This window comes from Lepisosteus oculatus, chromosome 15 (assembly GCF_040954835.1).
Source record: "Lepisosteus oculatus isolate fLepOcu1 chromosome 15, fLepOcu1.hap2, whole genome shotgun sequence".
Taxonomy (NCBI): domain Eukaryota; kingdom Metazoa; phylum Chordata; class Actinopteri; order Semionotiformes; family Lepisosteidae; genus Lepisosteus; species Lepisosteus oculatus.
Window position 1 is genome coordinate 5,771,177 of NC_090710.1, and position 27,801 is coordinate 5,798,977.

General features: G+C 37.6%; 2 protein-coding genes across 5 annotated transcripts in view; both read right to left on the reverse strand.

Moving 5' to 3' along the window:
• pcca (propionyl-CoA carboxylase subunit alpha) overlaps positions 1–27,801 on the reverse strand; it is a 193,249-nt gene that overhangs the window by 164,118 nt on the left and 1,330 nt on the right. Inside the window, exons 2-5 of one of the 4 annotated variants that reach the window (XM_015363423.2) lie at positions 17,811–17,901; positions 4,057–4,134; positions 1,560–1,607; positions 1,369–1,437 (exon numbers count right to left, since the gene is read on the reverse strand). In XM_015363423.2, the coding sequence (XP_015218909.1) occupies positions 1,369–1,416 (48 nt within the window). In that variant the 5' untranslated portion in view covers positions 1,417–1,437; positions 1,560–1,607; positions 4,057–4,134; positions 17,811–17,901. Of the gene's footprint in view, positions 1–1,368; positions 1,438–1,559; positions 1,608–4,056; positions 4,135–5,821; positions 5,917–17,810; positions 17,902–27,801 lie in introns of those variants that run through there. The other 3 variants (XM_015363422.2, XM_006638904.3, XM_015363424.2) reach the window with 3 other exon arrangements.
• LOC102696533 (zinc finger protein ZIC 2) lies at positions 23,037–27,512 on the reverse strand. The gene is made up of 3 exons (XM_006638905.3): positions 25,861–27,512; positions 24,371–24,534; positions 23,037–24,086 (listed from the first exon to the last, which is right to left on the reverse strand). The coding sequence occupies exons 1-3, from the start codon at positions 26,834–26,836 to the stop codon at positions 23,892–23,894; spliced, it is 1,335 nt and encodes a 444-aa protein (XP_006638968.1). The 5' UTR covers positions 26,837–27,512; the 3' UTR covers positions 23,037–23,891.

The following is a 27,801-nucleotide window of genomic DNA, read 5'->3' on the forward strand; positions in this document are numbered from 1 at the left end:
AAAATATTTGAAGATACCTGGACAGCATGCTGTGCTTAAAAGGCTATCGGCCATGAAGAAGAAAAAAGTGGACCAGGTTGAATAAAAATATTGTTTTCTTTTCAGTCATGTGAGAAGAAGTCTGTTTGGATCCCAAATAAATGGCCATCATATAATAGTCAGTGTGCTATTAAACTCTATAACCCTTCACAGAATGACCGTATTTATTTGCCATCACTAAAACTATTTAAATGTATGTTAATGTTCCCAGATATTTATGTCAAGGACTGAGATTTGTTTGTGCATTTTATAGTAAGGCAAGGTGACCTGACTATAAAGTAAAGCCTAAAAATTCTGTTGTGTAATCTATTATTTTGTGTGGCTACCATTAACGTTTCCTATGACAATCAGTACTTAATTACACTACTGTATATTTAAATTAGGATTACAGATTAATTATAAATACATTAGTGAACATACTCACAAAACAGCATGATCTATTCAATCAAATTATCATCACTCTGGGCATAAGTCGCTTAAGTTTCACATACTTCTGTGGCAGCAACTGACTTGTGTCAGGTCATAAGTGACTGCAAACTGATGCTGTACACGGGGCAAAAGCTCACTGACCATAAGCAGTAAAACTATCAAGGGATTAAGAGCTGCATGTATTGAAGGCCTGGTGCTCAAATTCAAATTAGTTTCTTCCAGCTCAGTTGTTATAGTACAGGAAGGTTCCAGGTTTTGCACACTTCTTGGTCATGCTGATGGAAGCTAATAGAATCAATATGAGAGATCTGAACTGCCCCCCATAGGGCAGGAAATATATTGATTTAGAGTGCAGGGGCAATGTTACTCTCAGAATCTTCTTTTAAATGTATAGTACAGCTAATAAACAATAATAGGTTTTCATAAACTGTTCAAAAACATTTTTAGCATACATATAAATGTTTTAACATAACTTGATCGATATGTTTAATATTGATTTAGAACACTAATAATTTAACCATAGCGTTACTCAGACTTAAGAGAAGGACTTGCCATCAGTTTGAAAGTACTATATATATGAGAAACAATGTTTAGCTCATTAAATCATAGAAAAACTTAGCAATTTTATGAAAGCTGTCAGCTGATACACATACTAAGGATAAGGTTAAACTTAGAACATTTTACATGCATCAGATCCTGTGAAGTAAACACAGAAGGTACTTCTTCAGTGTGTGAATTTTAAAATTGTTTAATTGGTACAGTGCTGCTAGAGTGTACATATGCGTCCATTGTCTTGCCTGATATTTTTGGCTTGCATCAGCATAACCTTACAGGAAGAAACAACGTTTTGTATATTCTCTTCACTGGAGTTCAGAGGAAAGGCTTGTTAAGATTACTTACTGCACCAGAGTCCACATCACTGTGCACTGCCACAGTTTTGATGCCCATCTTCTTACATGTCTTGATCACCTGTCATCAAAACATGAAAGGAAATCTTTAAGTGTAAACTGTATGAAAATACAACTTCTTCACTGACCTCTTGGGCAAGCAGTACTGATGTCAAGTGTTGAATTGATTTAAAAAACACTCACCCTGCAAGCAATTTCTCCTCTGTTGGCAATAAGAATCTTGTCAAACGTCTGTGAAGAAACAGTTAAACACAGTGAAACAAACCTGTAAAACATACATCTGCTTTCCCTCTCTGTGCTTCCTTTTTCAACTGATTGCAGACAACCCTGACCATTCTAAGGCCAAAGCATAATTTCCTTTAATAATCCCACAGGCATATTTTTAGAACGTTACATTTTAAGCACATTTGATAAGCCAGCCTCACTGCTGTGAACCTAACATCTCTCCTCTTTTAAGTGCCAGACTTTATTTCAGAAAAAAGTGTTTACCAATGCTGTAAAACACAACAATGTCAATCATTGAGCTGTGAAAGACTAACTTCATCGTCTGGCATCTTTTACTATGCCATCATAAACACTGAAATCAAAGGATGTTACAAATGCCTTGAATTATAAGAGAGATTGTTTTCAAAATTTATTTCAAATGTAAAAACCGTATGCTGTAAACGATACTTTTCAACTACAGCCTTTAGACCTTCTTTTAGATTCATGCTTCAGCTATTCAAATCCACATGATTATAACAATCACATATTATTTTGATGCTGTTGTTTTTCATGGACAAGGAAAGAAAAAAAACATGCATTTTGTTCCAAGTCTCTTTTAAAGTTAATATCCTTCCACACATAAAGTGTTACCACCTTTCATAAATCTCCGTTTCTGATTGCCAAGCAGAAATTCATGAATGACAAAATTATAGCAGAACAACTTTTGCTTTACAACGAACAAGCCCAAAGACATTTTCAGTAATCACAGATTTCACAACACAGTTGTTCAAATAAAAACTGCTCGGATTTTCCATAATGAGCATAAAACTGTACTGAGCATGCAAGTCTGTTCTATTAAATGTCTGAGTACATTATAAACCCTAGAAAATGTCTCTCCCCCCACCTTTAGGCAGGGTTTGTTTGTTTGAAGATCAAAGCCGATAAAAAAAAGTAACATCTTATTTATAGGGACTATAGAACTGAAGATTTCCTTTTCAAGCTGAAATACCCTTTTTTATATGAAGGCAACAGATCTGCACTGGTGCAAATAAACTGAGATGAACTGATCTCATAAAAACTTGGGGTATTTTATAACTAAATACAAAACCCCGAAACAGAACATCGAACACAGTTACCCGCTATTCTTCACCATTCCACAATATTTCCTTGACATTTAATCAGGATAACACTGGCAACATCAATCTACACCCTCTCATGACTAAGTTGAAAAACTTTGATACTACTCCATCCAAGCAAAGAGCGTTACAAGGTATCGCTGGATGCAAAACTTTTTTTTTCCCCATGGCACAGACATTCCCACAAGGCTCTCCTCCGATAACACACTCTGTCACATCCATATCTCAACTCTGTAACCTGGAGTTGTAACCTCCTCTTGTAATCCACTGCATTGATTGTGTTGCCTTGTTCCCATAATGTATCTACAACTAGCCATCTGTGAGCTGATCTGTGACAACCTCTGCTTTATCATAAATTTTCCTGAATTTGTTATTTGGGACAATCCAGTCAGAGCTCATTTCAATCTGTAGAAGAAGCTGGCTCGTATCAGTATGCAGAGGTAAATTAATAACAGAGAAAAGCAGAGAGAATGCACAGTACTGTGGGACTATAATGCATTAAAATGAATAGTAGGAGAAGGATCTCAACATTTGCAAATGTAATATTTGTGAATTCAGTTCTTCTCAATTCGGTCTGGACAGCAGTGTCTTAGATGGAAGAAGAGCAGAGAGCGATGAAACCAAGCCAAAGGTTGTTAAGCCCAACTTTCATATTAGCTGCACAACAGACAAGGACCACAAGATGACTCTAGGTGAGTGAGCCTTTCGCTGTCCCCTGCCCAAGTACCCACCTAGTATCCACATCTCAATGTGGTCTAGTTTTTGTAGTGTAACAAACCCTCCCAGTCATGTGTTAGCAGTGTGGGGAATGACAGGCTGGAGGAGATGACTTGAAAGGCTCACTGACAGTTTTATTGGCCTTGTCTATAGTGGGCCATGCTAATCACAGAGCATGGAAACAGATGGAAAGGCAGAGAGAGAAAGTGCAGGCATCCATTGTACACAGAGGAGGAATTCATGTTGTTCATTTTATTTTAGCTGATTACTAGAAGTTTACTGTGTTTTTTAATCGATCAATGTTATTTTAATTATCTTAAAGCCAATACATTAGTACTTTTAACCATAAATACTATATACTGTAGCATACTATGCCACAGTACGGGATGAACATGGTCACATGTGAATTTGCCTATCCTCAACAGTTCTCTGCCCCGAACCAGCACGAATGTCTAAAGGCAGAAAAACAAGAGTTTCCAAAACAGAAGTGTAAATACTACAGGATACTGAACAAATAACACATTTGTTTTTCCAGCCCCTGATAATATGCTTTAGTTACATTTTAAGGTTTTAAGTACAAAACGAACTCCTATCTAGGTGAGAAAATAACAGTTTCAATATACCTTTTCATTAGGGTCGTAAACTGCAGAGTAATGTGTCCGAGAAGCAATGATGCAGCATCTGGACTGGAAAGAGACCTGCTGCAATGTAACAAAAAAAAAAACAGAGAAACATTTAAGTGGCAGCCAGATTACATCAGTTCATGACAGGTGAATGTTTTTGGATCTGGAAATACCACACAAAGTACACACTCTAATAATTCATATTCACAAGAACAGTTACAAACAAAAAGAGGCGGTTCAGGCCATCAAGACCATTTGGTAGTTAGTGGCTAACTAATCTAAGGACCTCATCCAACTGCTTCCTGAAAAGAGTGAGGCTATTAGCTCAACAACAGCAATAACAACAATAATAATCCTCACATTTACAGTATATAGTTTATCACTTTTCTGGACGCTGGACCACTCCGCCACCACTAATGTGTAACACCCATCTGGATGATGCGATGGCAACATGAGTTCACAAGCACAGTCACCACACATCAGCTATCAGTGGGGAGGAGAACAGAGTAAAGAAATCAATTCATAGGCGGACATTATTAGGAGACCATGATTAGTAAAGGCCAGGGGGTCTTTTTGAGAAATACCCTGGGAATATTTTTAATTACCACTAAGACTAGTTTGCTTTTCATACAGCGCAGTTTCTCCATCACTTTACTGGGGCATTACGACCCACACAGACCACAGGGTCACTTCATAAGCCATGGGAAAGAAAATAATTAAATAATAATAACCTATAAGGTAAGAGATTTTAAGATATAAAACACCAAAAAAAAACACTGAACAGGATTTGCCAAAATTAAAAATTATATAAACATTAAACCACAAGTAATTAAAGAGTACAAATCCACTTAGATCACACATGCAAAACCAATCAGGTAGGTAGCTGTGTCAGCATGCGTAGGCTGCAAAGGAACAGGTAAAGATTTATTCCATGCGGAAAAGAAAAGAGACAACATTTCGGCTGTGGAGCCTTCGTCGGGTGTGGACACCTGACACCTGAAGAAGGCTCCACAGCCGAAACCAAGTCATATACTTTGCTCCACATACCAGCATCAAATACTTAAGTTAATTCCAGCTTTTTTACAACAATATGAGCATAAATAACAATTTTCTTACACCTTATAAACCTGTAAAACTGAAGTGCAAAAGTCTAGACAACACAGTAACTATACAGTATTCGTATCTGTGGGTGTGCAACTGCACCCTGTTTTTTGGAAAATTGCATGCACATATATTTATGTTTAAACTACTTCTTTTTTGCAAATGTGTCCTGTACTTCCAAACCTTTCCACGAAAAGCAACTACCCAACTCGATAAATACAACAACGGATTATTTACTAAAAGCAATAAGGAGGTGTGCCAAAATCCTATTGTGTATTCCCTACATCTGTGGAGTAACATAAGATCAATTTGAAAAAGTGATGCTCTCAGTATTCTGGTAACCTCAGCCCGCTTAGTGATTCCCCCGAGCTATATTTTAAGCAATTGTAACCTAAAAACAAGCAAGGGAGGCACACGCGCTTGGCAAACAACGACTTTGTGTTTTTTGTCATATCTGACTGAAAAAAGACAAGGACATATATCACGGGCGAAAGGATATTGGACAGGGTCATTCGAAAAACAAGGCAACTTCTGTGTACTACAAGGCTTCGTGTTTTGCGCTCCTTATCGTGTAACACAGCTCCGTGCATTTCTCACGCGTAGCTCTATTTCGTTTCAAGACGTGAAATGCATTGAGCCGTGTAATATTTTAGTAATGTCTCACCTTCAGTGCAAGAAGAACTCTTTGCAGAGCTGGAGTGACTCTGTAAGCCGCCATGGCTGCCTGACTGTCTTGTGCTGTTGCAAGGTAACCTTTCACCCTGGGGGAGTGATCCTCATTCCGCCAATCGGAAACTGGCTTTTCCCACGCGTCAGATGCAAAGTCATTTAAGCCAGGGAAAGCTGCTTTGGCAGTAGTGAGAAATCTTAGGATTCGATTACGTTGCCTTAAAAATAGGTGGGATATTTTTCTGAAAGCATCTAAGATTTGCGATGCAGAATCTGATAAAGTAGTTTTCCAGTAGCAAACCGGATGATTGTGGGAGTTATAGTAAGGCAGAAAACTGTTTATATTATCTTTTGCTTTAAAAAAGCATTCTGTGTCTAAGTGTCCTAATTGAAACATTTGAGAAGCGGTGTGATGAATCCTTACAAGCGAACTGGGGAATGGAAGTTCTCTTGGTTTCAGTTACAAGGTTATGTAAGGACACTAACCAATAATCTTCCAAAGTCCTGCTTTTTTGTACCGGACAAATGAAATAATAGTAACCCTCCTGTTCAATTTTAGCTGCTACACAGCAAACCGAATGTATTCTATTTGCACGTTCTACTTCATTATTGTTACACGATCACATGCTTGTGATTTTCAACATCTTGTCAGCACTTTAAACGTGCAGCTATAGTCTAGAAAATGGAGAAAAACTGCAGTTCTTTTTAAGTGTTCCAGAAATTAAAATATTAGAATTTGTATAAGGCTACAAAACTTTTCATATCTCTGTTTTATTTAGACTTGAAATGTTGGCAGGATAATTGTTTCTAGCTCATATCCTCAAATTGCAGTGCAAGAATGAAATATCAATATAAAGCTTCTGAATCAAAGCAACTTGCACATTTAAAGGTGCTTCTCTGAGACAGTGCATATACTGTGTGCTGCATGTCCAGTGCAAGTATGTTACAATAAAAGGCGTTCTAAGAGAATCGTGTAATACTGACTCTGTGACGTGAACAAAGGTGTGCTGAACTCTCCCTGTCCTCTGAGTGGTGGATTTTGCTTAGCATCAGGCTTGTCAGATTACAGGCTATTCCTGGCCCACAATCTGTATGAGGGAGTCCAAAGAAGAGGGTTTACAAGGATGCCTGCACTGGGGTAAATAAAGGTTAGACAAGTAGGGTTTGAGTACCCACATATTCTGTTTTGGCAAAATTATGATGCCTTGACTTTCTTTCAACCCTTAGACTGCAATGGCAGCATGAAGTGGGGCAAAATATATAGTGCCGTTTTAGCTCAGAAGACTAGAACTCCTATAATAATAATTCCTTACACTTATATAGCACTTTTCTGGACATTCCACTCAAGGCACTTTAAGTTAATGGGGACACCCCTCCACCACCACCAGAGTGCAGCCCCACCTGGATGATGCGATGGCAGCCAGAGTGGACCAGTACACTCACCACACATCAGCTATTAGTGCAGAGGAGAACAGAGTGATGAAGCCAATTCATACACAAGGATTATTAGGATGCCATGATTGGTAAAGGCCAATGGGACATTTGGCCAAGACACCAGGGTAACACTCCTACTCTTTTTGAGACACACTATGGAATTTTTAAAAAAACACAGACCTCAGTTTTACGTCTGATCTGAAGGATGACGCCTTTTTACAGTATAGTGTCCCTGTCACTATACTGGGGCTTTAGGACCACAGGGTTAGCACCCCCTACTGGCCCCACTAACACCTCTTCCAGCAGCAACCTTAGTTTTTCCTAGGAGGTCTCCCATCTAGGTTCTGACCAGACTCACCCCTGCTTAGTTTCAGTGGGTTGTCAGTTTTGAGTTGTATGCTGATATGGCTGCTGGCTAAAGAGAGACTACTGATGACACTCGGAAGAATGTCCATGCACATGAGATGGAACAGTTTTAAAAAATCCTGTGCTGGACAGTGCTTTGGACATAAGCACAGTTAAATAAATAAATGCAGAGTGATGTCGTGGCTGCTTTGCAAGACCAATGAGCTGAGAGGAGCAAAGAGATTTGCTTCGCTTGCCTTAGGAATTCGGTTGTGAACATCTGATGGTTTACCTGACACTTTCAGTGCTACCGTCCTCCAACTGAATGACTGTCCCCTGCCGGTCCATTCATTCTTGTGAGTCTCCTGTCTAAGGTAAGGCAGACATCTTTGAATTTTCTAGCACATCATGCTTCTCTGTAGCTTCACGTTGCCTTCTGGTAGCACAAGTACATCATAACTCTCAAGCTCCAATGCACCTCCAATCTTTAATCTTGTTCTCCTCTGTGTTCCAGAGCTGGGCTAGATTCTCCCCTTAATATTCTGCTGTTTACTTTCTCTGCATCACCCTTCTAGTTTCCGAGTTACAGCAAAATACATTAGAATCCATCCATCCATTTTCTAACCACTTCTTCAAATTCAGGGTCACAGGGAAGCCAGAGCCTATCCCAGCAAACAACAGGCACAAGGCAGGGTACATCCTGGACAGGACACCAGTACATCTCAGGACACGCAGACACACACCAATTTACGCTAGGACCAATTTTCCCGGAAGCCAATTAATCTAACAGTATGTTTTTGGACTGTGGGAGAAAACCTGGGCTCCCGGAGTAAATCCACTTGTACATGGGGAGAACATACAAACTCCACGTAGATAGTACCCCAAGCCTGAGGTTAAACCCAGGGCCCCAGCAATGCTAACCACTGTGCCACAGTGCCGCCCACATTAGGGTCCAAACAATTAAATTCCAATTAAGTTCTAGCCTCCAGAGAGGTTTATTTTTCTGCCGCACCTAATCTTTTCTTATTTTCATCTTGTTGACTACCTGGATGACACCTTAATTCTGTCCATCAATCAGTCAGTGGACAGCAAAAGATGCGCACCGTGTTTCATTTCAGTTTATTTCATCACTCAATGTACAAAACCAGTGTTGAATGAAAACAAATAAAAGGAAAAGAGCTTCGTATTACTTTACAAGTTGCCTGAAAATACCACATAAAGCAGCTGTATCTTTCACTATCCAATGTGCCATACAGCAGTGATAACTGAAACATGGATCTGCCAGAATAATTGCAGTAGACATTGTATAAAAATACCAAGAACTGTAATTTTATAGTATTTTTTATATTTTTTACTTACCTGAGATATTTCAATTGGAAGAAGTGGACCCTCCAATGAGCTGCGAACTGTTTGTTACCACCCCCATGAGCAAAACAGACTCTCAGAGGCACTGCAGATTTCAAAATGCAATCATGCAGTATTTTTTTTTTGTTTTTGTTCTTTAACATGACAAAGGAACAGCTGGAGCAATCCAAAGTAGATACACAAGGATAAAATCATGAAAAAGAAACAATGGCAGAAAGGAATGAGATCACTAGCTGATGAGTAACTCATGGCAGTCTCGTGGAGATGAAGATGAAATTTTTTAATCTGTCAAAAAATATAAAGAGCTGCCATGAAACAAAGCTGCCTGTCACGTTATTCAGTGTTTTTCATGTTACGTTACTTGTTTATGTATTCATTTCTATTAAAACTATAATGTCAAGTTCTGCTTTAAAAAGGATGACTTTTCTGGAAAACTGCAGCTTCAAACCTGTCAGTATACATGCTTAATTTACAATTCTGATGGATTCTTAAAAAGTGAAATTCGTGTCTAGGGATTACAGAGCTGCTTTGATTTCACAGAACTCAGAATTCCTCAAGCATCAATTGCTCATAATATTGCACTGATTGGAGGCGTAATCTGTGTAGCACCTGTTTAAAATGCTCAGAATTAATATTACTGATGTGATTGGCTGGTGTCTAAGATCACATCACTTCACAGAAAATGGTACAGTAAGTGTTGCTTCCAAAATGTATGTTTTTCACTGACCACTACTGTATATCCCTTGATGACTCTTTGCTGTGGGAGGGACGGACATCCCAGAATGGTTAACAGAGAAAGCAGCCTTTGCCAGGAAGTTTCAATTGTTCTGGTTGTGAGAAAGAGGGCAATACTGCTACGAATCCATTGATCCATCTGTTGATGATGTAAGCCAGCCGTCAAAACAACAAAGAAGGGAGATTCCTAACCGGGTCCTAATAATCAAAACAGTCCTGATGACTGAGTGGCTATTATCACTGAAATATAAACCTTCACCTTGAGGTCCACAGGTCAGGCCCTGCAGAGCTCATCAGTGACTGCATTTTCATTGTTTAATTTTATTCTGGGAGCAGCCAAGTAACAGTGCACAGACCAAACTCTTGAAGTCTTAAAATGGAAATAAATCGAGGACCATTCTATGTTATGAGGAAGATGAGGTCAATTAAAAGAGAAATAAGACTGGATGATAATGTAAATGTGTAAGAACGGTCTTCTAAGTGGTTGTTTGGTTAGAAAAGAGTCATTTTGACATTTTTTGACAACTTAAGGGGTCACATTGCCAAAAAGGATGATACCTATATGAGACTTAGTTAGGGAAGTTCCACATTCTCTGAAACAAATTAAATACCAGACACTATAGCCATATACATGATCCTTACCACAGTGATACATCACAGATAAGCACAATAACATTGAAAACCATGTTAACTTTTTCTCTCTGTGCCACAGTGGTTAATATTGCTGTCTTGCAGCGCTGGGGCCCTGTGCTCAGTTCCAGACCTGGAGGCTGATAGACTTTGAAGTTAGACCTTGGGTGCTGTCTACGTCAAGTTTCTATGTTCTTCCAACGTTCACACAGGCTCCCTCCAGGTGCTCCGCTCTCCTCCCACAGTCCAAAAATATACCGGTAGGTTAATTGACTTCTGGAAACATTGTGTGTTTGTGTCTGTGTGTGCCGTACAATGGACTGTCTTCCCATCCAGGATGTACCCTGGCTTGTGCCTATTGCTTGCCAGGTAGTGGAAAGTAACAAGGTGCTGTGGACATGCAGCTGTTTTGGTTTTTATACCTCCTTAAATAGAAGTCATTAATACTGTGCATCAGCACTGAGATCATGTTCACAGATGCTGTGTAACAATATATAGACAAGAATCAAACAACCAATGGATGAAATGGCACCAGCTCCTGGTTGGTTGATGTATAAAGGAGCATCTCCTGTTCATCCAATTCTGATTAAATTTAGAATATTTTTGACTGTCCTATTGCAGTGAAGCATGCAATTTATTCTAATATGTTACACTGTTCTGTAAAGAATATAAGAAAGGTTACAATTAAGAACAAGCCATTTAATCCATCCAAGGATCTCCGCTGGCTACTTCTTGTAAGAACCCGGGGTATCAACTTCAACCACAGACCAGGGCAGCTTGTTCCAGACTCCCACAGCCCTTTGGGTGAAGTAATGCCTTCTGTTCTCAAATTTAAATGCTCTTCTATATAGTTTTCACTTGTGTCATCTTATTTGTGTTTCTCAGCTCAAGACATCCACTTCCCTTATAAGTATTCAAGTTCTAGTGATGCTTGTGAAGATCTTTTTTTAAAGATAAAATGAATAGTTTGTGACGGACTGATGTCCCTTTCCATTTGCAGTCTTGCCTGCTTTGTTTCCAGGATGGTTTCTGGGTTGCCTCTTTCCAGAAACAACACACGTTCTTATAAGGAAAGGGTATAATAGGAAGATACACTGAATTAAGTCAAATACAGTTCTCAGTTCATACATGCTGTAACTGTTATGCTGAATTGAGTCTTTCACCACCACACAATCTTTCACTTTGTGTCTGCTGTATTAGATCAGGTAACACAAGGCTCTTCATCGAGTTTTGTTGTCTGTCATCGGTGTTGTTTTTTTGCCACACTTGTAAAAAAAAAAACCTGGCAAGCTCAAAGGTCACATAGCGACATAAGGATCTGTTTTCATTTTCTGTCAATCTGTTGTAAAGTTATTCCAGGTTGATGCTTAGCAACAATGCATGTTACAATGGAAGAAGTTAAAAGCATGCTCAATGTTATAGCAGGAGTTCCGATATTCAGAAGGATTAAAATAACTCACATTGAGGTTCTGCAAAGGCTTGGGTTTCTAAAAAGGGTCTAATGGTATTTTCCTAGTTATACTCAAGGAATCAAGGAGATTTTTCATAGACCCCTATCTAGTATATTACAACTCTTGTTTAGAATGCAAGCAGTACTCACAGATTGGAGCTTTAACAGTAATACATAAAAAAGGAGACAGAACTAAATCAGGGACCTGCAGAGCAATCAGTCTTACTTTAGTTACAGGTAAGGTTTTGGAAAATATAGTTACAGCTAAATTAAAAGAATACTTAGAAAACAGGAATTTTCAGAGATGAAGAAATGGATGTAGAAAGGCAATGTCATGTTTAACTAACTTGCTAGAAATGAGCCACAGAAATAGTTAATAAAACTACTGCATATTGTATGATATAATACATTTAGACCTTGACCAAGCTTTTAATAAGGTCCCTCTAAAAAGTGTAATTCTGAAATTAAAAGCTTTAAGAATCCAAGGCAATGTATACACATCAATCAAAAACTTTCTTAATGACCAGGAAACAGCATATTATTTTATTAATTTAAGGGGCACAACGTCTATAATTGGACATGCTATATGTCAACAGTGGTGTGCCACAGTGATCCATTTTTGGCATGTTTGCTCATCCTGTTCTATTTCAACAAAAAAAGATTCCAATTTCGTTAACAAAACTAGTCACATTTGCAGATGACAGTAAAATAGTGGGAGCAGAAAACATAAACAGCATAAAAGGTGCTACAGAAAGGCTTTGTCAATAACTGTGAAGTGTGGTGGCAAAGTGAATAGTGCTGTTGCTTTGCAGTTCTGGGGCCCTGGATTCAATTCCTTGGGTGCTATCTGTGTGGAGTCTGTAAGTTGTATGTTGTATTAGTACGTATGTTGTGTTATGAGTACATCTTTGGACTGCTCTTCTCCCACTGTCCACAGTGTACTCGTAGGTTAATTGTCTTCTGGAGGAATGGGTCCTGTGTTCATGTCTGTGTGTCTGCCCTACAATGGAAAGTTATACTTAAGCTTCACAATGCACTAGTAAGACCCCTGACAAGACAATTTAAAATAATATGCTTAGTTTGGCCTCATACACATATATACTGTATATACTGTAGTAGTTCAGGTTAGTATCTGCATCAGCATGCATAGGCTGCAAAGGAACAAGTAATAGGTTTATTCCATACTGAAAAAAAGTTTCAGCCGTGGAGCCTTCTTCAGGTGCGAGGCTATATATATATGCTGTAGTTCAAGTAAGTACAGTAGATGCATCAACATGTGTAGGCTGCAAAGGAACACATAAAGGTTTATTCCATGCTGAAAGGAAAAGAGACAAAATGTTTCGGCTGTGGAGCCTTCTTTAGGTGTATATGTACTGTGTATGTGTATCTTTGTATGTCTTTAGATTTGAAAAGACTGATGGGGGACCTCCCAAGCAGACCAACAGGTAAACATACTTGCCAGAGTACAAATTGAACTCTGTACTCATGGGCCATGTAACTAGCCGACTGTGACCAAACAGTGTTTGTTGGCCAGGGCTTTCTCTGCTCTCAGCTCCACAGCCACCACCCCTGTGGCCTCCTGGGTGTATTCAGGCTCGTGGAACTCAGGGACTCATCTCTCTTCCAGTTTCCGATATAGAGTTTAGGAAGGAGTGGCTCAAAAGCGGTCATGAAAAAAAAAACACAATTGCTTCCTCCAAATTGAGTGAGAGAAAAATAATTGACAAAGAAAAGGATGAAGTATCTGGTTATCAGGGAGGTGAATGAGAACCGAATGAGAAAAATACAACTAAAAAAACATTGAAGAAACAAAGCTGATGTGTCTGACATCATTCCAAAACAGACATTTAAATAGGAAAACTTTCAGGAGTGAGCTGCAGGAATAAATGCTATCAAAATGGTTAAGACTGCAAAGGGGTCTAATACAGTTTTTCCCATTAATAAGACAAAAAGAGACTTCTGGTTTCTGGGCAATCCATGTCTGGAGAAAACTGAGAATATGGAGGAGAACAGTCCACCTAGGACATAAGAAAGGTTGCAATAGAGAGGAGGCCATTGACCAGTCTTGCTAGCTTGATTGCTAGTTGTTAATTGATCTGAGGATCTCTTCCAGACGCTTCTTGAACAAAGTCAAGGTATCGGCTCCAACAGCATTGCAGGGCAGTGTGTTCCAGACTCTCACAGCCCAAGTTATTTAATGAAGAGACACAGTACGAACTACATAGGAACAAGCAAATTGTGTGTATGAAAGAATTATTGTACTGTCCTTGCAGTAAACTAGGAGTGAAATGAAACACACAAGTAAGTAAACAAACAAGTATGATATTACCCAAATCCTGAAATCGGTCTTTGATAAGAACCCGTACACTGTAGTTGCTTTATTCATTTTATTTTTTTAACAAAAATCCTTCAAAAAGCATGACTCCATACATTATTCTTTATTATCGGGTCATCAGCTCTTTCATCTGTTAGAACAAATAACCTTTATTTGACATAATACTGTACCTTTAATTGTCTTTTTTTATCTACTGCTATTGTTATAGTTTGTGTGTTAAATATATTTCATAACTCGGTATTTAGGACAAACTGAAATCTTTTATGTTTTTAATGTTTCAGATTTCTATTCTTCCTTAAAACATTTTGTTTATATTATACAAAACCATTGTTGAAACTTAATTTCAGGAGACGGATGCGACTTTAAAGTTTGTTACCTGACGTAAATTAACTTTTAGAATTTCATGGCCACTAACAACCAGTGACAAAATGCATTTCCCCCAGAATAAAATTATGGTATGTCCTCCCTACAAAAATACACAACCAAATTCAATCGAATATCTTAATGAAGTCAAACAGTGGAGAAAACCGCTTTAAAATGGTCTAAAAACTTTAACACGTCGTTCCTGTGCAGAGTTGATCAAACTTCAGAAATGCATAGACATCACGAACTCTTGGTTTGCTACACCCCACTCCAGTTACTATAAATTAACCTTAATAGTTGTTTGCTAAAGATGTTTCTAAAATTAAACATTAATTGGCATCCGTTACGAAAATGGATTATCCGACATTTGGCAAGAAATCAAAGCATGCATATAATTTATTTCAACAAAAGGCCACAAAGATACATTTATTTAAATAATAACTTAAGGATGATCATGAATCAGATATTCTCACAGTTCATGATTGTTTTTTTTTAGCAAGAATGCCTTTAAATGCTGGCTTTGGAGGTGTTGTATTCTTGTGATACTGGCGGTATATTCTGCTGCAATGAAAGTACAATATTGACGCAAAGATGGAGCTAACGATGTTTTCTTACTTATCTTTTAACACGAATATTGATTAATAAAAGCAGAGCAATTTTAGGTGTTTTAATTTATGTGATATATTCACACATGAGTGTTAAATGACAGATATCCTTTCACGTTAAGAATGTTTAGCATGTGCCGAGCCAGGTAAATTGATTAATATCAATTTACTTAAATAGCGTTTATTATTTGATTAAATAAACAGACATTCCCCACTGGATTTTCGTCCTGTATTTCACCTTTTCAAACTGTAATACGCAATAAAAATGCAACTGTTTCACAACATCTGCTCTGCACTTAGTGTGAGTATATTGATCTGTTAAGACACAGAGCATAATCATTATATTTACTTATGTAGTTAGATTTAATAAAAATCAAATACTACATTTCTAACTTAAACTTTTAAGACATAACTTGTGTATTTCTTTAATTTTGTTTTGTCAAAAAGTATTTGGAAAACCGTACTCTCCTTGAGAAAGAAAAGTTACTATTTTAATTTGTATAACCTCTTCCATATCAAACAAAAACTTTAAATCTACCGAACTTGGATGAAAACACCAAGAAACAAAGTATTTTTAGCGCAGGTGCACAGGTTCTCAAAATAGCCTTAGGAAAAAGGAGACTTGAAGAAAAAAACTGAAAACCAATCCTAGAAAAGAAATTATTATCTATTCTAAATATCACATAATATATAAGTTGCAAATGAGGTATTGTAAACTAGCTTCAATAAAACAAAAATAAAATATATCCGGAGATATATTTTATCTGGAAATATGTTGGAGATTCGCTTCTTTTTCTTTGGGGTGGTCAGGAGAGGGGAGTTTTAAAAAATAAAAAAAACTTAGACTTGGCCACATTATTCTTAAAAGAGCATGGATTATTAGCAAATTAATTCCATTTAGCTCTTCTGAATGCAAAAGGATGTCTAAATTAAACTGCTTTCGAAACTGTCAAGTACCTCTAAAAAACGGGCATTCACTGAAACGCGTGACAGCAGCAAAACTGTAAAATTGCAACCTTATTCCTATTATAAAACACTACTATCGCTTTATTCATTGAGCAAATGGTTCTTTGATATAGACAAAGAGGTTTATTCTCCGTACAAATTATCCCAACAAGACTTTACAAAAATCTTTTTTCCCTAATTTCGTAGATTTTATCTATATATATATAAACTGTATCTATACCATTACCAATTAACGAAGAAAGCGCGTCAGAGGCTAGAATCAATGGATTTGCAGTCCAAACTTATTTTTGCTGTTGCTGTGATATAATTCTTTATGATGCTGGTGATGCAATGATTTGCTGATGCGCAGTAACCCAAGCTAAAGGTTTCAAGGATTATGATTGTTTTAATAATGCATGAATATTTTTATTTAATTCTCTATTTTTGAATCATTATATGTCAGGCGTAAGTCGCTGTCTTTAAAATGAAGTGTATTAGGGTTTCACGTGAAATTATCTTGTACTCGTAAAACCCTTTAAAAAAAAACTTCTCCTTGCATATATGCAGCGTTTAACATCACATTTTTCCTGGATACGCAGTAAGAACATACAATGGTTTCATATCCCGGAGGAAGGGGAATCCTAAAAAGGATCTGAATCTTAGAGCCCAGTTTTATCACAGTCCATGTCGTCCCGCGGCTGGAGAGATTTCTCTGGCTCTTCCGAGTGCTGGCAGTAATTCCCCAGAATGTTTTTGTTTTTATTTAACGTCTTTCTTTGACTAAGAGGAAAAAAATATAGGGGCTATTTTACAGTTGTTCTGAAAGCCAGCGGGATACAGAAATAAAAGATTGAATGATTAGCATAAAATTTAATGGACTCGAAAGATATTAAAGCGAAATAAAAATCACTACAACTTGATGGAATTAGTTAAAGTATTATATAAACATTTATATAGTACAGTATATACATATTTAAAAGTTTCTTATCCAAAATAATCTGCATTTCTGAGCGCCTTTTAATTAATTTAGTATGGACTATTTTATTCCAGGTTGGGGACTTTATTTCGGGAATAGCAGTACCCTACTGAGTCTAACGGTAGGGGTGGGGTAGGGGGAGGGACATTAATTACAATCACTTAATTATAACTTGAAGTTCCTTCAAAACTTTTAATTAACCGAGTATATACTCACCTCTGAAAGAAAGTTTAAGGTCAGTTCAGACAAGAAATATGCCAATCATAACGTTCTAATTTCTTGACAAAACTACAAGTCTCAAAATAATTAACTGAGACAGTTCTCTTTCACAATTTTTTCAAACGTGAAAAAAGCTCTGTTTGAATCGGAGGAAACACTCCTTGTACTTATTTTCCTCTGTAGCAATTATTTCTGATTCTGAAAACTTAAAACATGACGCTCCAATTTCCAATTCTGAGCTACAGGTAAAGTCGAAGTGTAAAGACACTATAGACGCTAAAGCAGTTAGTGTATATCATTCCATTTAATCACACGTAGAAAACATAAGGACACTAAAATAACTTTAATATTCTTTACCGTTTTACAGTAACGAGCTCACATTGATCTTTAACAAGTGTTAATGTGGGGTCTATGTGTAAGGGTTTCAGAAGAGGTTGAAATATGATGTACCAGATAAGACATTTGTAAACTAAGAAAGATCTTAATGATGAAAAAATCGATAGTTAAAAGATGTCTCCGACAAAAGCCTTGTCAGTTGTCTTTCAGAGTTTTTCTTACGAGAGCACGAATTTGAGTTTTTACCTCTGTTGGACCATCGTGTAACCTCGAACATTCACCTCGTCTAGAAAGTCCAGGGTTTCAAAGCCGAATCTCCATATTTATACAATTTTATCTGCAATATACAAAACAAAATATTACCTACCAAATCGCTTTATATTTTATATAGGTTTATATGGGTTAATGACGCATAAAACTTATATTAGTTATGAATGCGTATAAGCCACAATTAGTGACATGTATATGCATATAAGCAACAATGAATATCTTATTTTCACTTTTCACAGTAGACGATTGATTTATTTTTTAACTGATTTGGTTGTTTCTAATGCATATTTAGCTTAAATCCTGCATAAGTTAAAAGAGCTGCTTATAAACTGTAATATGCTAAATTTTCTTGACAGCTAATTTATTCTGGTTCTCTGTGTTGTTTAAAAAATGCCTATATTCCTACAACTTTATTTGATAAATTTCAGTTTTCCCGATGTTATCCTAACATCCATAAACTCCGTGTTTATGTACAGTATTCGCTTACCTGATGTTAAACGGCCTAATCGCGGAACAATAAACAATAAAGAAAAAAAAATCAGAAACGAAATATTAATCCGTTTTTTCCATTCGATAAACTTTACTGATTCATGAGAAGCTACGATGTTGTAAGTAAAACAGAAACTGATGAATTGTGTAACCTGTCCCAAATTAAATCATGAAAACAAAACAAAACTTAAGAAAAAAAATCAGGTTTTAAAATGTAGCTATACTTTTATAGTTTTTTCTTAAACTATTTGTACACATCTTATTTAATAGCAGTTCTTTGCAACAAACATGAGCTTTCTTTAAGCAGCGCAAGAATTAGCCCCTGTCCCTCCCCCTTATATAAAGATAACCCAAATTGTCGTTTTTTAAATTTAAAACTTTTCCAATTATATTTCATGCTCGTTTACTTACTTTTCCCTTTAACATTAGTCTGCTGTTTATTATTAATACTATTAAGAAAGAATAGCGGAACTCGAGAAATAACTCATACGTGCGAATACACACATACTGTACACTCACCATATACGACTCACGTGCATGGATTCTTGTAATCGTTATTCATTTGTCTTTATAAACAATAGGACTGAACCCTTTTCATCATATACTTTTTTATTTATTTTGTTTAGTAACACTTTTATCTTCCAGTGACAGCTGCATTACTACTGTAAGGTCTTACGGGTAGCGGGAATCAAAGACAAACACTATAAAATGGTGTTGAGAGGTATTCTGGAGATTAGGACCTACATCTGCAGGTACGAATGAAAGGTCAAAGTGTCAACTGTCGTGGTACCCAGGCCAGTAATTCAAACCATAAACTATACATCCTAAACTTACTTACATAATAAATCAATCTTGGAAGCTAAACCCTCAGATGTTATGAGCTGTGACTAATCGGGTTTATTTATATTATTTTTAGACACCCTCTGTCTCTCAGGCCCTCTTCAAACCACAAACTTATGTTAGGGCTTCATAGCAAAGTACATACTTGCAGTAACAAAAAGACCATTTTCAGTCGGAGAATCTCCTCACAGCCGTCATTTCACGGTTTGAAAGCTGAAGTTTTACAATAAACTTACTGAATTTACGTGAGTCATTGACTCTAAAACTATGCCACGAAACGTTATTTCAAAGTTCCTATAAACAAACGACGGAGTTACTGGACTTAAGTAAAGACAGTCATTATTATTATTGAATAGTCAAAAGGTGAAGGGTTGAAAATTCTTTCTGTAACATTCAAATAGTTTTAAATAATTTTGAAAGCTTTACAAAAACAACAAATAAAATCCAAATTACTCCATTTGCTCCACAAACAATGCTTCAGTTTTCATTTAAGATCGATTTAAATATTTAAATACATATAAATTAGCTTAAAGGAACTCCTACAATGGAAGCGTGCTTAATTCATTAACTTTAATGTATAGAAAAATACATTTAGTTCATATTACCCAAAAGAGCTCTTTTCCAATTACAAAACCAACATTAATTGGTATTCATGAGAAAGAGTTCAGCTTTTTATGTTTATCTTTCTTGATGGATCAATATCATAACAGCATGTGCCGGGAGCGAATAGGCATCGAAGCTCTGCGTGGCGCTGACCTTTCACTCTCTCCTTACAGGTCAAATAATTTTCATCCAAACAGGTCAGACAGCCACCATTTACCGCATGCCGCCCCAAAAACGTGCATAAAGGAAATTCGGTAGCCATGTTCACGTAAGCAAGTACGGTCGGAAATTCACCTCTCTGAGCCGATCTACGTAAATTCGGTCCGAACTCTCAAGCAAACTGACACAACGCGACGAAATGAGTCTGAAAAAAACTGAGTCCAAAAACAATTACTAAGCAGACATGTACTCCACTAGAGCAACTTGCATTATCCTCCAGTATATCCTGTTAATATCAAGCACAATCGTCCACCATGAAACGACAAAAATAATATTGTCTATATTACTCAAATAAATACCAAACTTTGAACAATTACGATTAGAATTGTTTTGAAATACACATGACGAACATTCTCCTTCCGATTTTTTGGCCAACACACGGGTCTTTATCTGTGAACTGGACGTCAAGAAGTTTTAGACGTGTTATAAAAAGTTGTTCATTATTACTCTTGTTACTTCTATTATTGTGCTCAAAATTAAGACCTGCGAGTATCTCGAGACAGCTATGCTCAGTCTTAATGGTCATATACCTGTCACGTACTGTTGTCGTTTATGCAATTTACACTTGGCGATGAATGTAACAACTGCTTTAAAAAGGGACTTAATGCACCATGTGGCTTCTGTAAGGCTAACCACATTTACATGTGATAACACTAAACGAGTGTTTTGAGTTAAGGGAAGAAAATCTATTTTATTGCGGGGCGGTTGTTTCTTGGGTTTTGTGGTAATACATACTGCATAAGGCCAGCAACCCTTAAGAAAAATGTAAAGTTGTATTTTGCATTGATATTCAAACTACGCACTACGAGATAAGATAATATGTTTACATTTTAACGGTTTTACAATATGTCTCATTTTTGGGGGGAGAAAACGAAAGGTTTTAAATATTCCCTTTAAAACCAAAACAAATAAAGCCAGAAGCACGTTTGGTTTGGCTGGCAAGTACTCCGAAACGGTAGTTTTCATTATTTTCATTGAAGAGGGAATTGAACTTGGAGTCCAAATCACAGTCTCTCCTTCTAGTTAAAATCGCGGCCACACTTGAACGCCAGAAAAGCAGCTGAGCTTTTCCACAGAATTTTGTCAATCTATCATTCCTTACTTCCTTTGATTGTAACCCCCGGGCGGATTTTCAATTTTCTACACACCTACAGCAGCAGCGTCATAACAAATAAGATATCAGTATTATTAAGGTATACACATCTTTGCCTGTTTTCTAAGTATGTCTTTTCATTTTTTCATATATGCAATATAGCCATACACAAAGACACTTATATTAGTCATTTCGATCATGTCAGGTCAGGATTATATAAAAAAATGAGTGCTGCAAAGCATAGAACCGGTTGTATTTGTTAACATGATACTCGTGCAAATATCTGCCTCTTGCCCTTTATACCATTTTAAAACATTCTGTTCTTGGTTACAACACTGAATACACCATGAAACCACAAACCCATGTAAGATAAATAAAACCGTGACGTTTTAGACTGACAACTGAACATGGGCGAGAAGCATGGTAGTGACAAGTCTGTCTACACACCTACTGCACAAAGTACAACTGCGTAACCCACATGCAAACAGAAAACAGTCCGCATGAAATAGAAAGCTATTTTCCTATAAATGACACAAAATGTTTCACTACAATGACGCATTATATGTGCATCCACGTTTATAGGCAACGCTGCGTGCGCTCAGAATATGAGTGTTTTATCCGTAGTCAGAGTCAGGTTCAAGTTCATCTTTGCGCGGTTCTAAACCCTGTATTTTAACTGCAGCCTTAGAGGCCTAACATGCTGTAGAGGACTTCGGTCTTAAACAGGATTGAGTTCTCCAGTTGAGTATTTTGTACAGACAATAGGCTATCCATTTCGTCAAACCAGAAGTACATATATTATACTCAAGGAAATGCTGACCCCGGTCTTGCCTTTCCAAGCTCTGCTGGAGAAGACATTTAAGCTCCCGTGGCCTGATGTTGCGTTGCAAAGTCAGCCTTCGATGAACTGACAGGCGGTTTCTAAGACCACAGATAAAAACAGCAAACCAAATATATAAAAAATAACTCCAAATTAGAATTTGAGAATGAAGACCACTTCAAGGCTAGACAAAAAAAAACTCTACTTATTCTCTCACGGCTGGATACAACATTTCTCAGCTAGTTAGCTTGAATATTTTTTGTTTCTGCGTGTGTATGTAAGTTTTTATTAGGCTACAATTTCAATCTGCATCACATTGCAAATCACTACAGGTTTTGTTGAAATGAATAACATTGTTCCCCATTTTGTAGTCATGTCCTTTCGTCTGATCTGTAAACAAATTTACCGAGACCACTCCAGGACCTATTAAATAGTTTTGTCCGTTCTCGATTCCAAGTTCAATAGTTTGTTGCGCTGCAATTTTGTTAGTTCTGCAGCCTACACCGGGAACGTCTTTATTCTTAAAGCTGTGTGTATGACCAAGGTAAATCGCTATATTTTATACGTCAACGACAAAGACGGTAATAAAACGCCCGAAGTTTTCAGGACACTTCAATATTGCAATCCTTACTTCACCTTGTCAATTTTTAGCTCGCAAGATCACGGTTGTTTATTTTAAAAGGTCTTTCCTAATTTGACTTTGCTTTCCACTTTTCCTAATTAGAATCAACGCTCAGGATCAGAAAATGACAGATGGTTTTAATTGATTTATGAATGAACATATCGAAAAATATCGGTTTTCTATAGCGAATCTGTTCAGTCCCTGGCGGATAAAAAAAAGGAAAATATAATCAAAAGGGAATTACCTGGATCTCGCGTGCGCTTATGAACTTTAAAACTTTGTACTAAAATCACTTCAGTTGATTTTGGGGAAAAAAATGAAACCGCATTTGCATTATGTTCAACTTTAAGTCCCGAGGTTTAAGTTATAATTAGGTTAACATGCAATTTAATATATGCTTGACGCCTACATTTACAATATGTTCCCCTTGTACTTAACGGATGCCCATTCCTGCATGTACAGGGTGTCATTTTTCACAATAGCTTCAAGAAATAAGTAAAGCAAAACGGAAAATAATTAAACACTTGCAACACATTTTTATTATATTTCTGTATGCAGTAAAACTCTTGAAACGTATCACAAGAAATGGAGAAAACAAGTTTTATACCTCAAAAAACAATTCCTGTTTAGCTCACAATTGTACATATTTATAGTTAAGAAACATTCTTTATAAATATTGTTTCATCTGTAGCAAGTAAATACCATAATTTAATTACAAATGGATAAATATGGTAGCGGATATTTACAAAAGGGTGTAGTTACAGAAAAATTAACGGCACAACGTTTAGATTCCCCACAATCTTCCCAAATAGTTTTTCACAATTTGAACTTGCAAAGCACAAAACATCACAAGTGAAACCAGCTAACGAAAATATACATTCACAAGCAAACATTGTGTCTGATGGAGTTAACTGTTAACTTTGGCACTGTTTCCAGTTTATATAGTTGTATAGTTACAATCACGTTGTTTTATAATGGGATCACAATAGTCAACATCATAGTACAAAAGATTTTCCTGTTATTATTGTAATATGTGCACTAGTTTAAAAGTCCAGTTAGAGAAATAGCTACCATTGAAGGAACATCTATACACCAAAGATTGACAATTCACTACAGTCATGGGGTAGGAGGGGCATTTTTATTAGCGTAATTTTTACTGTCATTAGCCTTATTTACATTATATTGAAATTTTCCCAAATGATCTTTTTCCTCGGTCGATTATTGTATTCACAATACAAGTTTCCTGATTTCAATTATCGCATAATATGAAAGCGTCCATTATGTGTGACTCCTTTGTACAGGCGGCCCTTATATGTACACAAAGATGTTTTTCAAGTTCTGTCAAAATTGTTCTGGGCTTTGAAGACTGTCCTACACATACCATTCACTGAAATTGGACGAGAGGCTGGTATGGCCGTTGTTATTGTGTACTGCCGAAGCTGGCGACAGATTAGTGTTACTTTGGGTTTCAGTCGATGGGGAAACAAGGCCGGGCGGTGTAGACGATTCGTAGCCTGAACTCGCTGCTGGCGAAGAGTCTGAACCTTGAGGAGACGATTCGTGAACCTAGAAAAGCACAGATTACAATTCGAGTTAGAAAGTAACGGGGGAAAAAATCAAAAGCTCGTTAAATCAAATAACGTCTTTGTGATTTAGGGATAATAAAAATTAGATCTACAGTATTTTAAATACCGAGTGACATTATACTCGCATACACAACGCACCGGTTCGAGAGATTAATATGGTTGTCATACACAACCACTATTTATGCCCTGCTCAATTCAATAAAGAGGGCCAAACGTGGAAGCTAGAAACCTTTCGAAGATGGTGGTGTTAATTTTTCTTCTTACCTTCATGTGCTTTCTTAGAGAGCTGGGGTGAGTGTAGGACTTGTCACACATTTTGCAAAGATACGGTTTATCTGAAGTGTGGACATGCATGTGCTTCTTCCGGTCACTGCTATTTGCAAAACGTCTGTCACAGCCTTCAAATTCACACTGGAAAGGTTTTTCACCTACAAAAAGAAGCAGAAAAAAAAGGTCAAAATTTATTTAAATTACAAGTCGCAACAAATGGTGCCAATTCAAAAATTTAAGGCCGTAAAGAACCGTGCCGAATAAATTGCTGCCAACCGTACAACTGATAATTATGTGTATAAAATCTAAAATACCGTTAAATCAAATGGATATAAAACGTTCTGAAATAAATCAATAACGTTTAAAAGGTGCCCCTATAGGATAATTCAGATTCCTGTTAGTCCACACGATCTTCCCTTAAACAATACTTGAAATTCACCTTTTACTTCCCTTTCAGATGAAAATTAACCTTAACACCTGAGGGTAGCGCCGCCCAAAACAAACAAATCACATTTGTATTTGAAAACAAATTACTTCATCCCTCACAGACAATTTTGGTCTAAAGTTTCAAAAAAACATGTGGACGCTGAAATCAAAATTCAGCCGCTAAATTTCGAAAACGATGGCCAGATTAAAAATTACTTTAATTCAACGAAAATAAATTATTCTTACGGAGTGTTTTAAAAGGCTAATGCGCGCTATTCAGGAGGAAACAATAAGAATTACATTAGCATTTAGATCATCTGAAACATCTTCGCAAACTGAGCGATTCTACTACATTTAAAACCGTAGTTATGGCTCGCCTGTCACCCACTGCAACGCAAGAAAACAAAAGGCCTCCAATTTCCTATTATTCCAGAAAGTAAACATCTCCTTAATTTTACAGTTAATATTTTAAAATAGCCGCACTAATAATACGTAACTTTGGTGGTAGAACATGCCCATTACAAACGGATAAATTAGTATGAAATCAGTATCAGGAATGATTTATTACTACTCCGCACGCGCGATTCGCTACAAACCCAGAGTCCTTAAATTGCCTTTGACCCGTTTTAAAGTTTATGAACCACAAACCCTCGACAGACTGTTACATAATTTAACAAACTGTTGCAAAACATTGCACATTTATTCTAGGCTAGACAAGGCGTAATCCGAACTAGACTTCCGTTTGTTTACCATTTTCAATCCAATTGAGTAAATCTACGCCTCGCAATCTGCCAGGGGGGGAAAAAACACATTTTACTCATAACTAGACCTTAAAGTCGAAACATTCAATTACACCATACTCCCATAACCACAATTGCTAGGCCGTTAACAGTACAAGGATTTATATTTTCCTTCTGACAAGCAAAGTTCGTTGCTTTCAACTTGTATCGCGAGGATGAAATATTTCTACACTCATTTTAAGTCGAGGCGGCTAAACGGTAAAGTAATTCAACGCGAAGAAAAAAAAAACGACAAAAAAAAAGATGGTCAATATTTACCTGTATGTGTTCGCTTGTGTATCTTCAAGTTCTCCGACCGAGCGAAAACCTTGCCACATCCAGGGAATGGACAAGGAAACGGCTTCTCTCCCGTGTGGACTCGGATGTGATTGACCAATTTATATTTAGCTTTGAACGGTTTGCTTTCTCTTGGACATTCTTCCCAAAAGCAGATATGGTTGCTCTGCTCGGGTCCTCCGACGTGTTCCACCGACACATGAGTGACTAACTCGTGCATTGTGCTGAAAGTTTTATTGCAACTCTTCTTCGGGTTACTCAGCTGCTCCGGGTCGATCCACTTGCAGATGAGCTCTTGTTTAATGCACTGCTGTCTCATATAGCGAAAGAAAGCGCCCGGGTGGTGGTGGTGAGCTGCCATATTCATACCCATGTTCATATTCATAGAACCATACTGATTGTGGAGTTGGGCTGCAGAGTAAGGGTCGGTCCTCGGGCTGGATACCTGGTGATATTGATCCGATCGCCCAAAAACCTCCCCCGGTAGTCCAAGGCGCATTTGTCCATTCAAAACATTTGGAGAGCCGTGGGTTCCGTGCTGGTCGTGGATCCCAGGAAACAGTATGTGGCCTTGAGTGTCCGTATGGGAGTGATGAAGAGACCCCGCGGTGGGACCGAAAATAGCATGCTGGCTGGTCGCCGGAGAAGAGTCTCCGAAACCGCGGCTGCGAAAGAGAAAGTCCCTTGTAGAGTTAAAAGGCGAACTCGCGTACGTGGTGACATGGGCGGCATGCGCGCCCAAAGCCGCGGCGGGGTAACCCGGAGCCTGTGAAGTGAAAGCGGAGCTCTGTCCAGGAGAGAGGTCGTGGTTAAGTTTAAAAGCCCCCATATGAGCAGAATCAACAAAGCTATTCTGTGCTAAACTCAAGTCTCTGTCCTGCATTTCGCTTGCCGAGTGATGCCTGGCAAACGTGCCAACTCCCAATCCCGGGAACTGATGACCAGCGTCCAACAACATTCTCTCAGTCAATCGATAAGTGTTCTTCGAGCTAATAGCCAATTGGATATGGATATGCTATAGCAATGTTCGTATGGATTGTAGGTCAAAACTTCAAAGCAGCCTCCGAACTAGGAAAGAAAGTTTTTTTTAAAAAAACCCTAGCCTTTATGTGGAAGAGTCTCGCCTTCCCTAAGCGAAAAACGCCACATCAGGCGAAGTTCGTAGCGGTAGTCCTGTAGCTGAAAAACAACCTAGCCGTTCTCCTATTACGTACTGCTATATATTTTCATGTGGTAAAGTTACAAACTCAGAATCCCCATGAAAAGGTGTAGAAAGATCCCTTAGCGTCTTTTTTCCTTCCAAAACCTGTAGACACCAGCGATTCAGATACGAAGAGTTAAGGATCGTTTTACGAGATCTTCCTAACACGGAATGCTGGTCCTTGGTGCATCTCGGATTGTTGTTCCGATTGGTGTGTTTATTTCTCTCGTTTGTCTGTGTTTATTTCTGAGGGTCTCTTTCTCAGTGGACTGGCAGTTCCTCCTCTAACGCCCCTTTAACTGGAGCCCGGTCATTCATTCGCCGCTTTCTCATTGGTCACCGAGTCTCATCAATCCCAGGTACCCCTCCAATCCCAGGTACCCCCTCAGCCACTAATCGCAGTTCGCCATTTTCCACTCATAATTACCGCCTACTTTTTAGTAGGAGAAAGAAAGGGAAGAACACTATCGGTTATGATCTCTGAAAATCAGTTTTAAATTTTTGGTGCCACTGACAGCCTAACACTGCATTTAGAATCATTCTTGATGAGTTTTCCTCAGACCTGTTTATTACAATTAATACAATTTTCAAACTAAGAACCGTCAATAATATTGTGGGCTGTTCAATTAAATTCCAACAGAACATATATTCAATGCTTGTCAAGAATAATAAAGAATAGAGTACTTTTCAACACAATTTATTGACGTTAACTAATACACACC

Bases quoted from the DNA above. Each gene is read 5' to 3' on its own strand.
- LOC102696533 (XM_006638905.3), bottom strand. From the start codon at position 26,836: ATGTTGTTGGACGCTGGTCATCAGTTCCCGGGATTGGGAGTTGGCACG. The intron at 24,535-25,860 runs GTAAATATTGAC...TTCTTTTTGTAG, and splicing joins ACACAAGCGAACACATACAG to GTGAAAAACCTTTCCAGTGT. The intron at 24,087-24,370 runs GTAAGAAGAAAA...GTGCTTTTCTAG, and splicing joins CTCTAAGAAAGCACATGAAG to GTTCACGAATCGTCTCCTCA.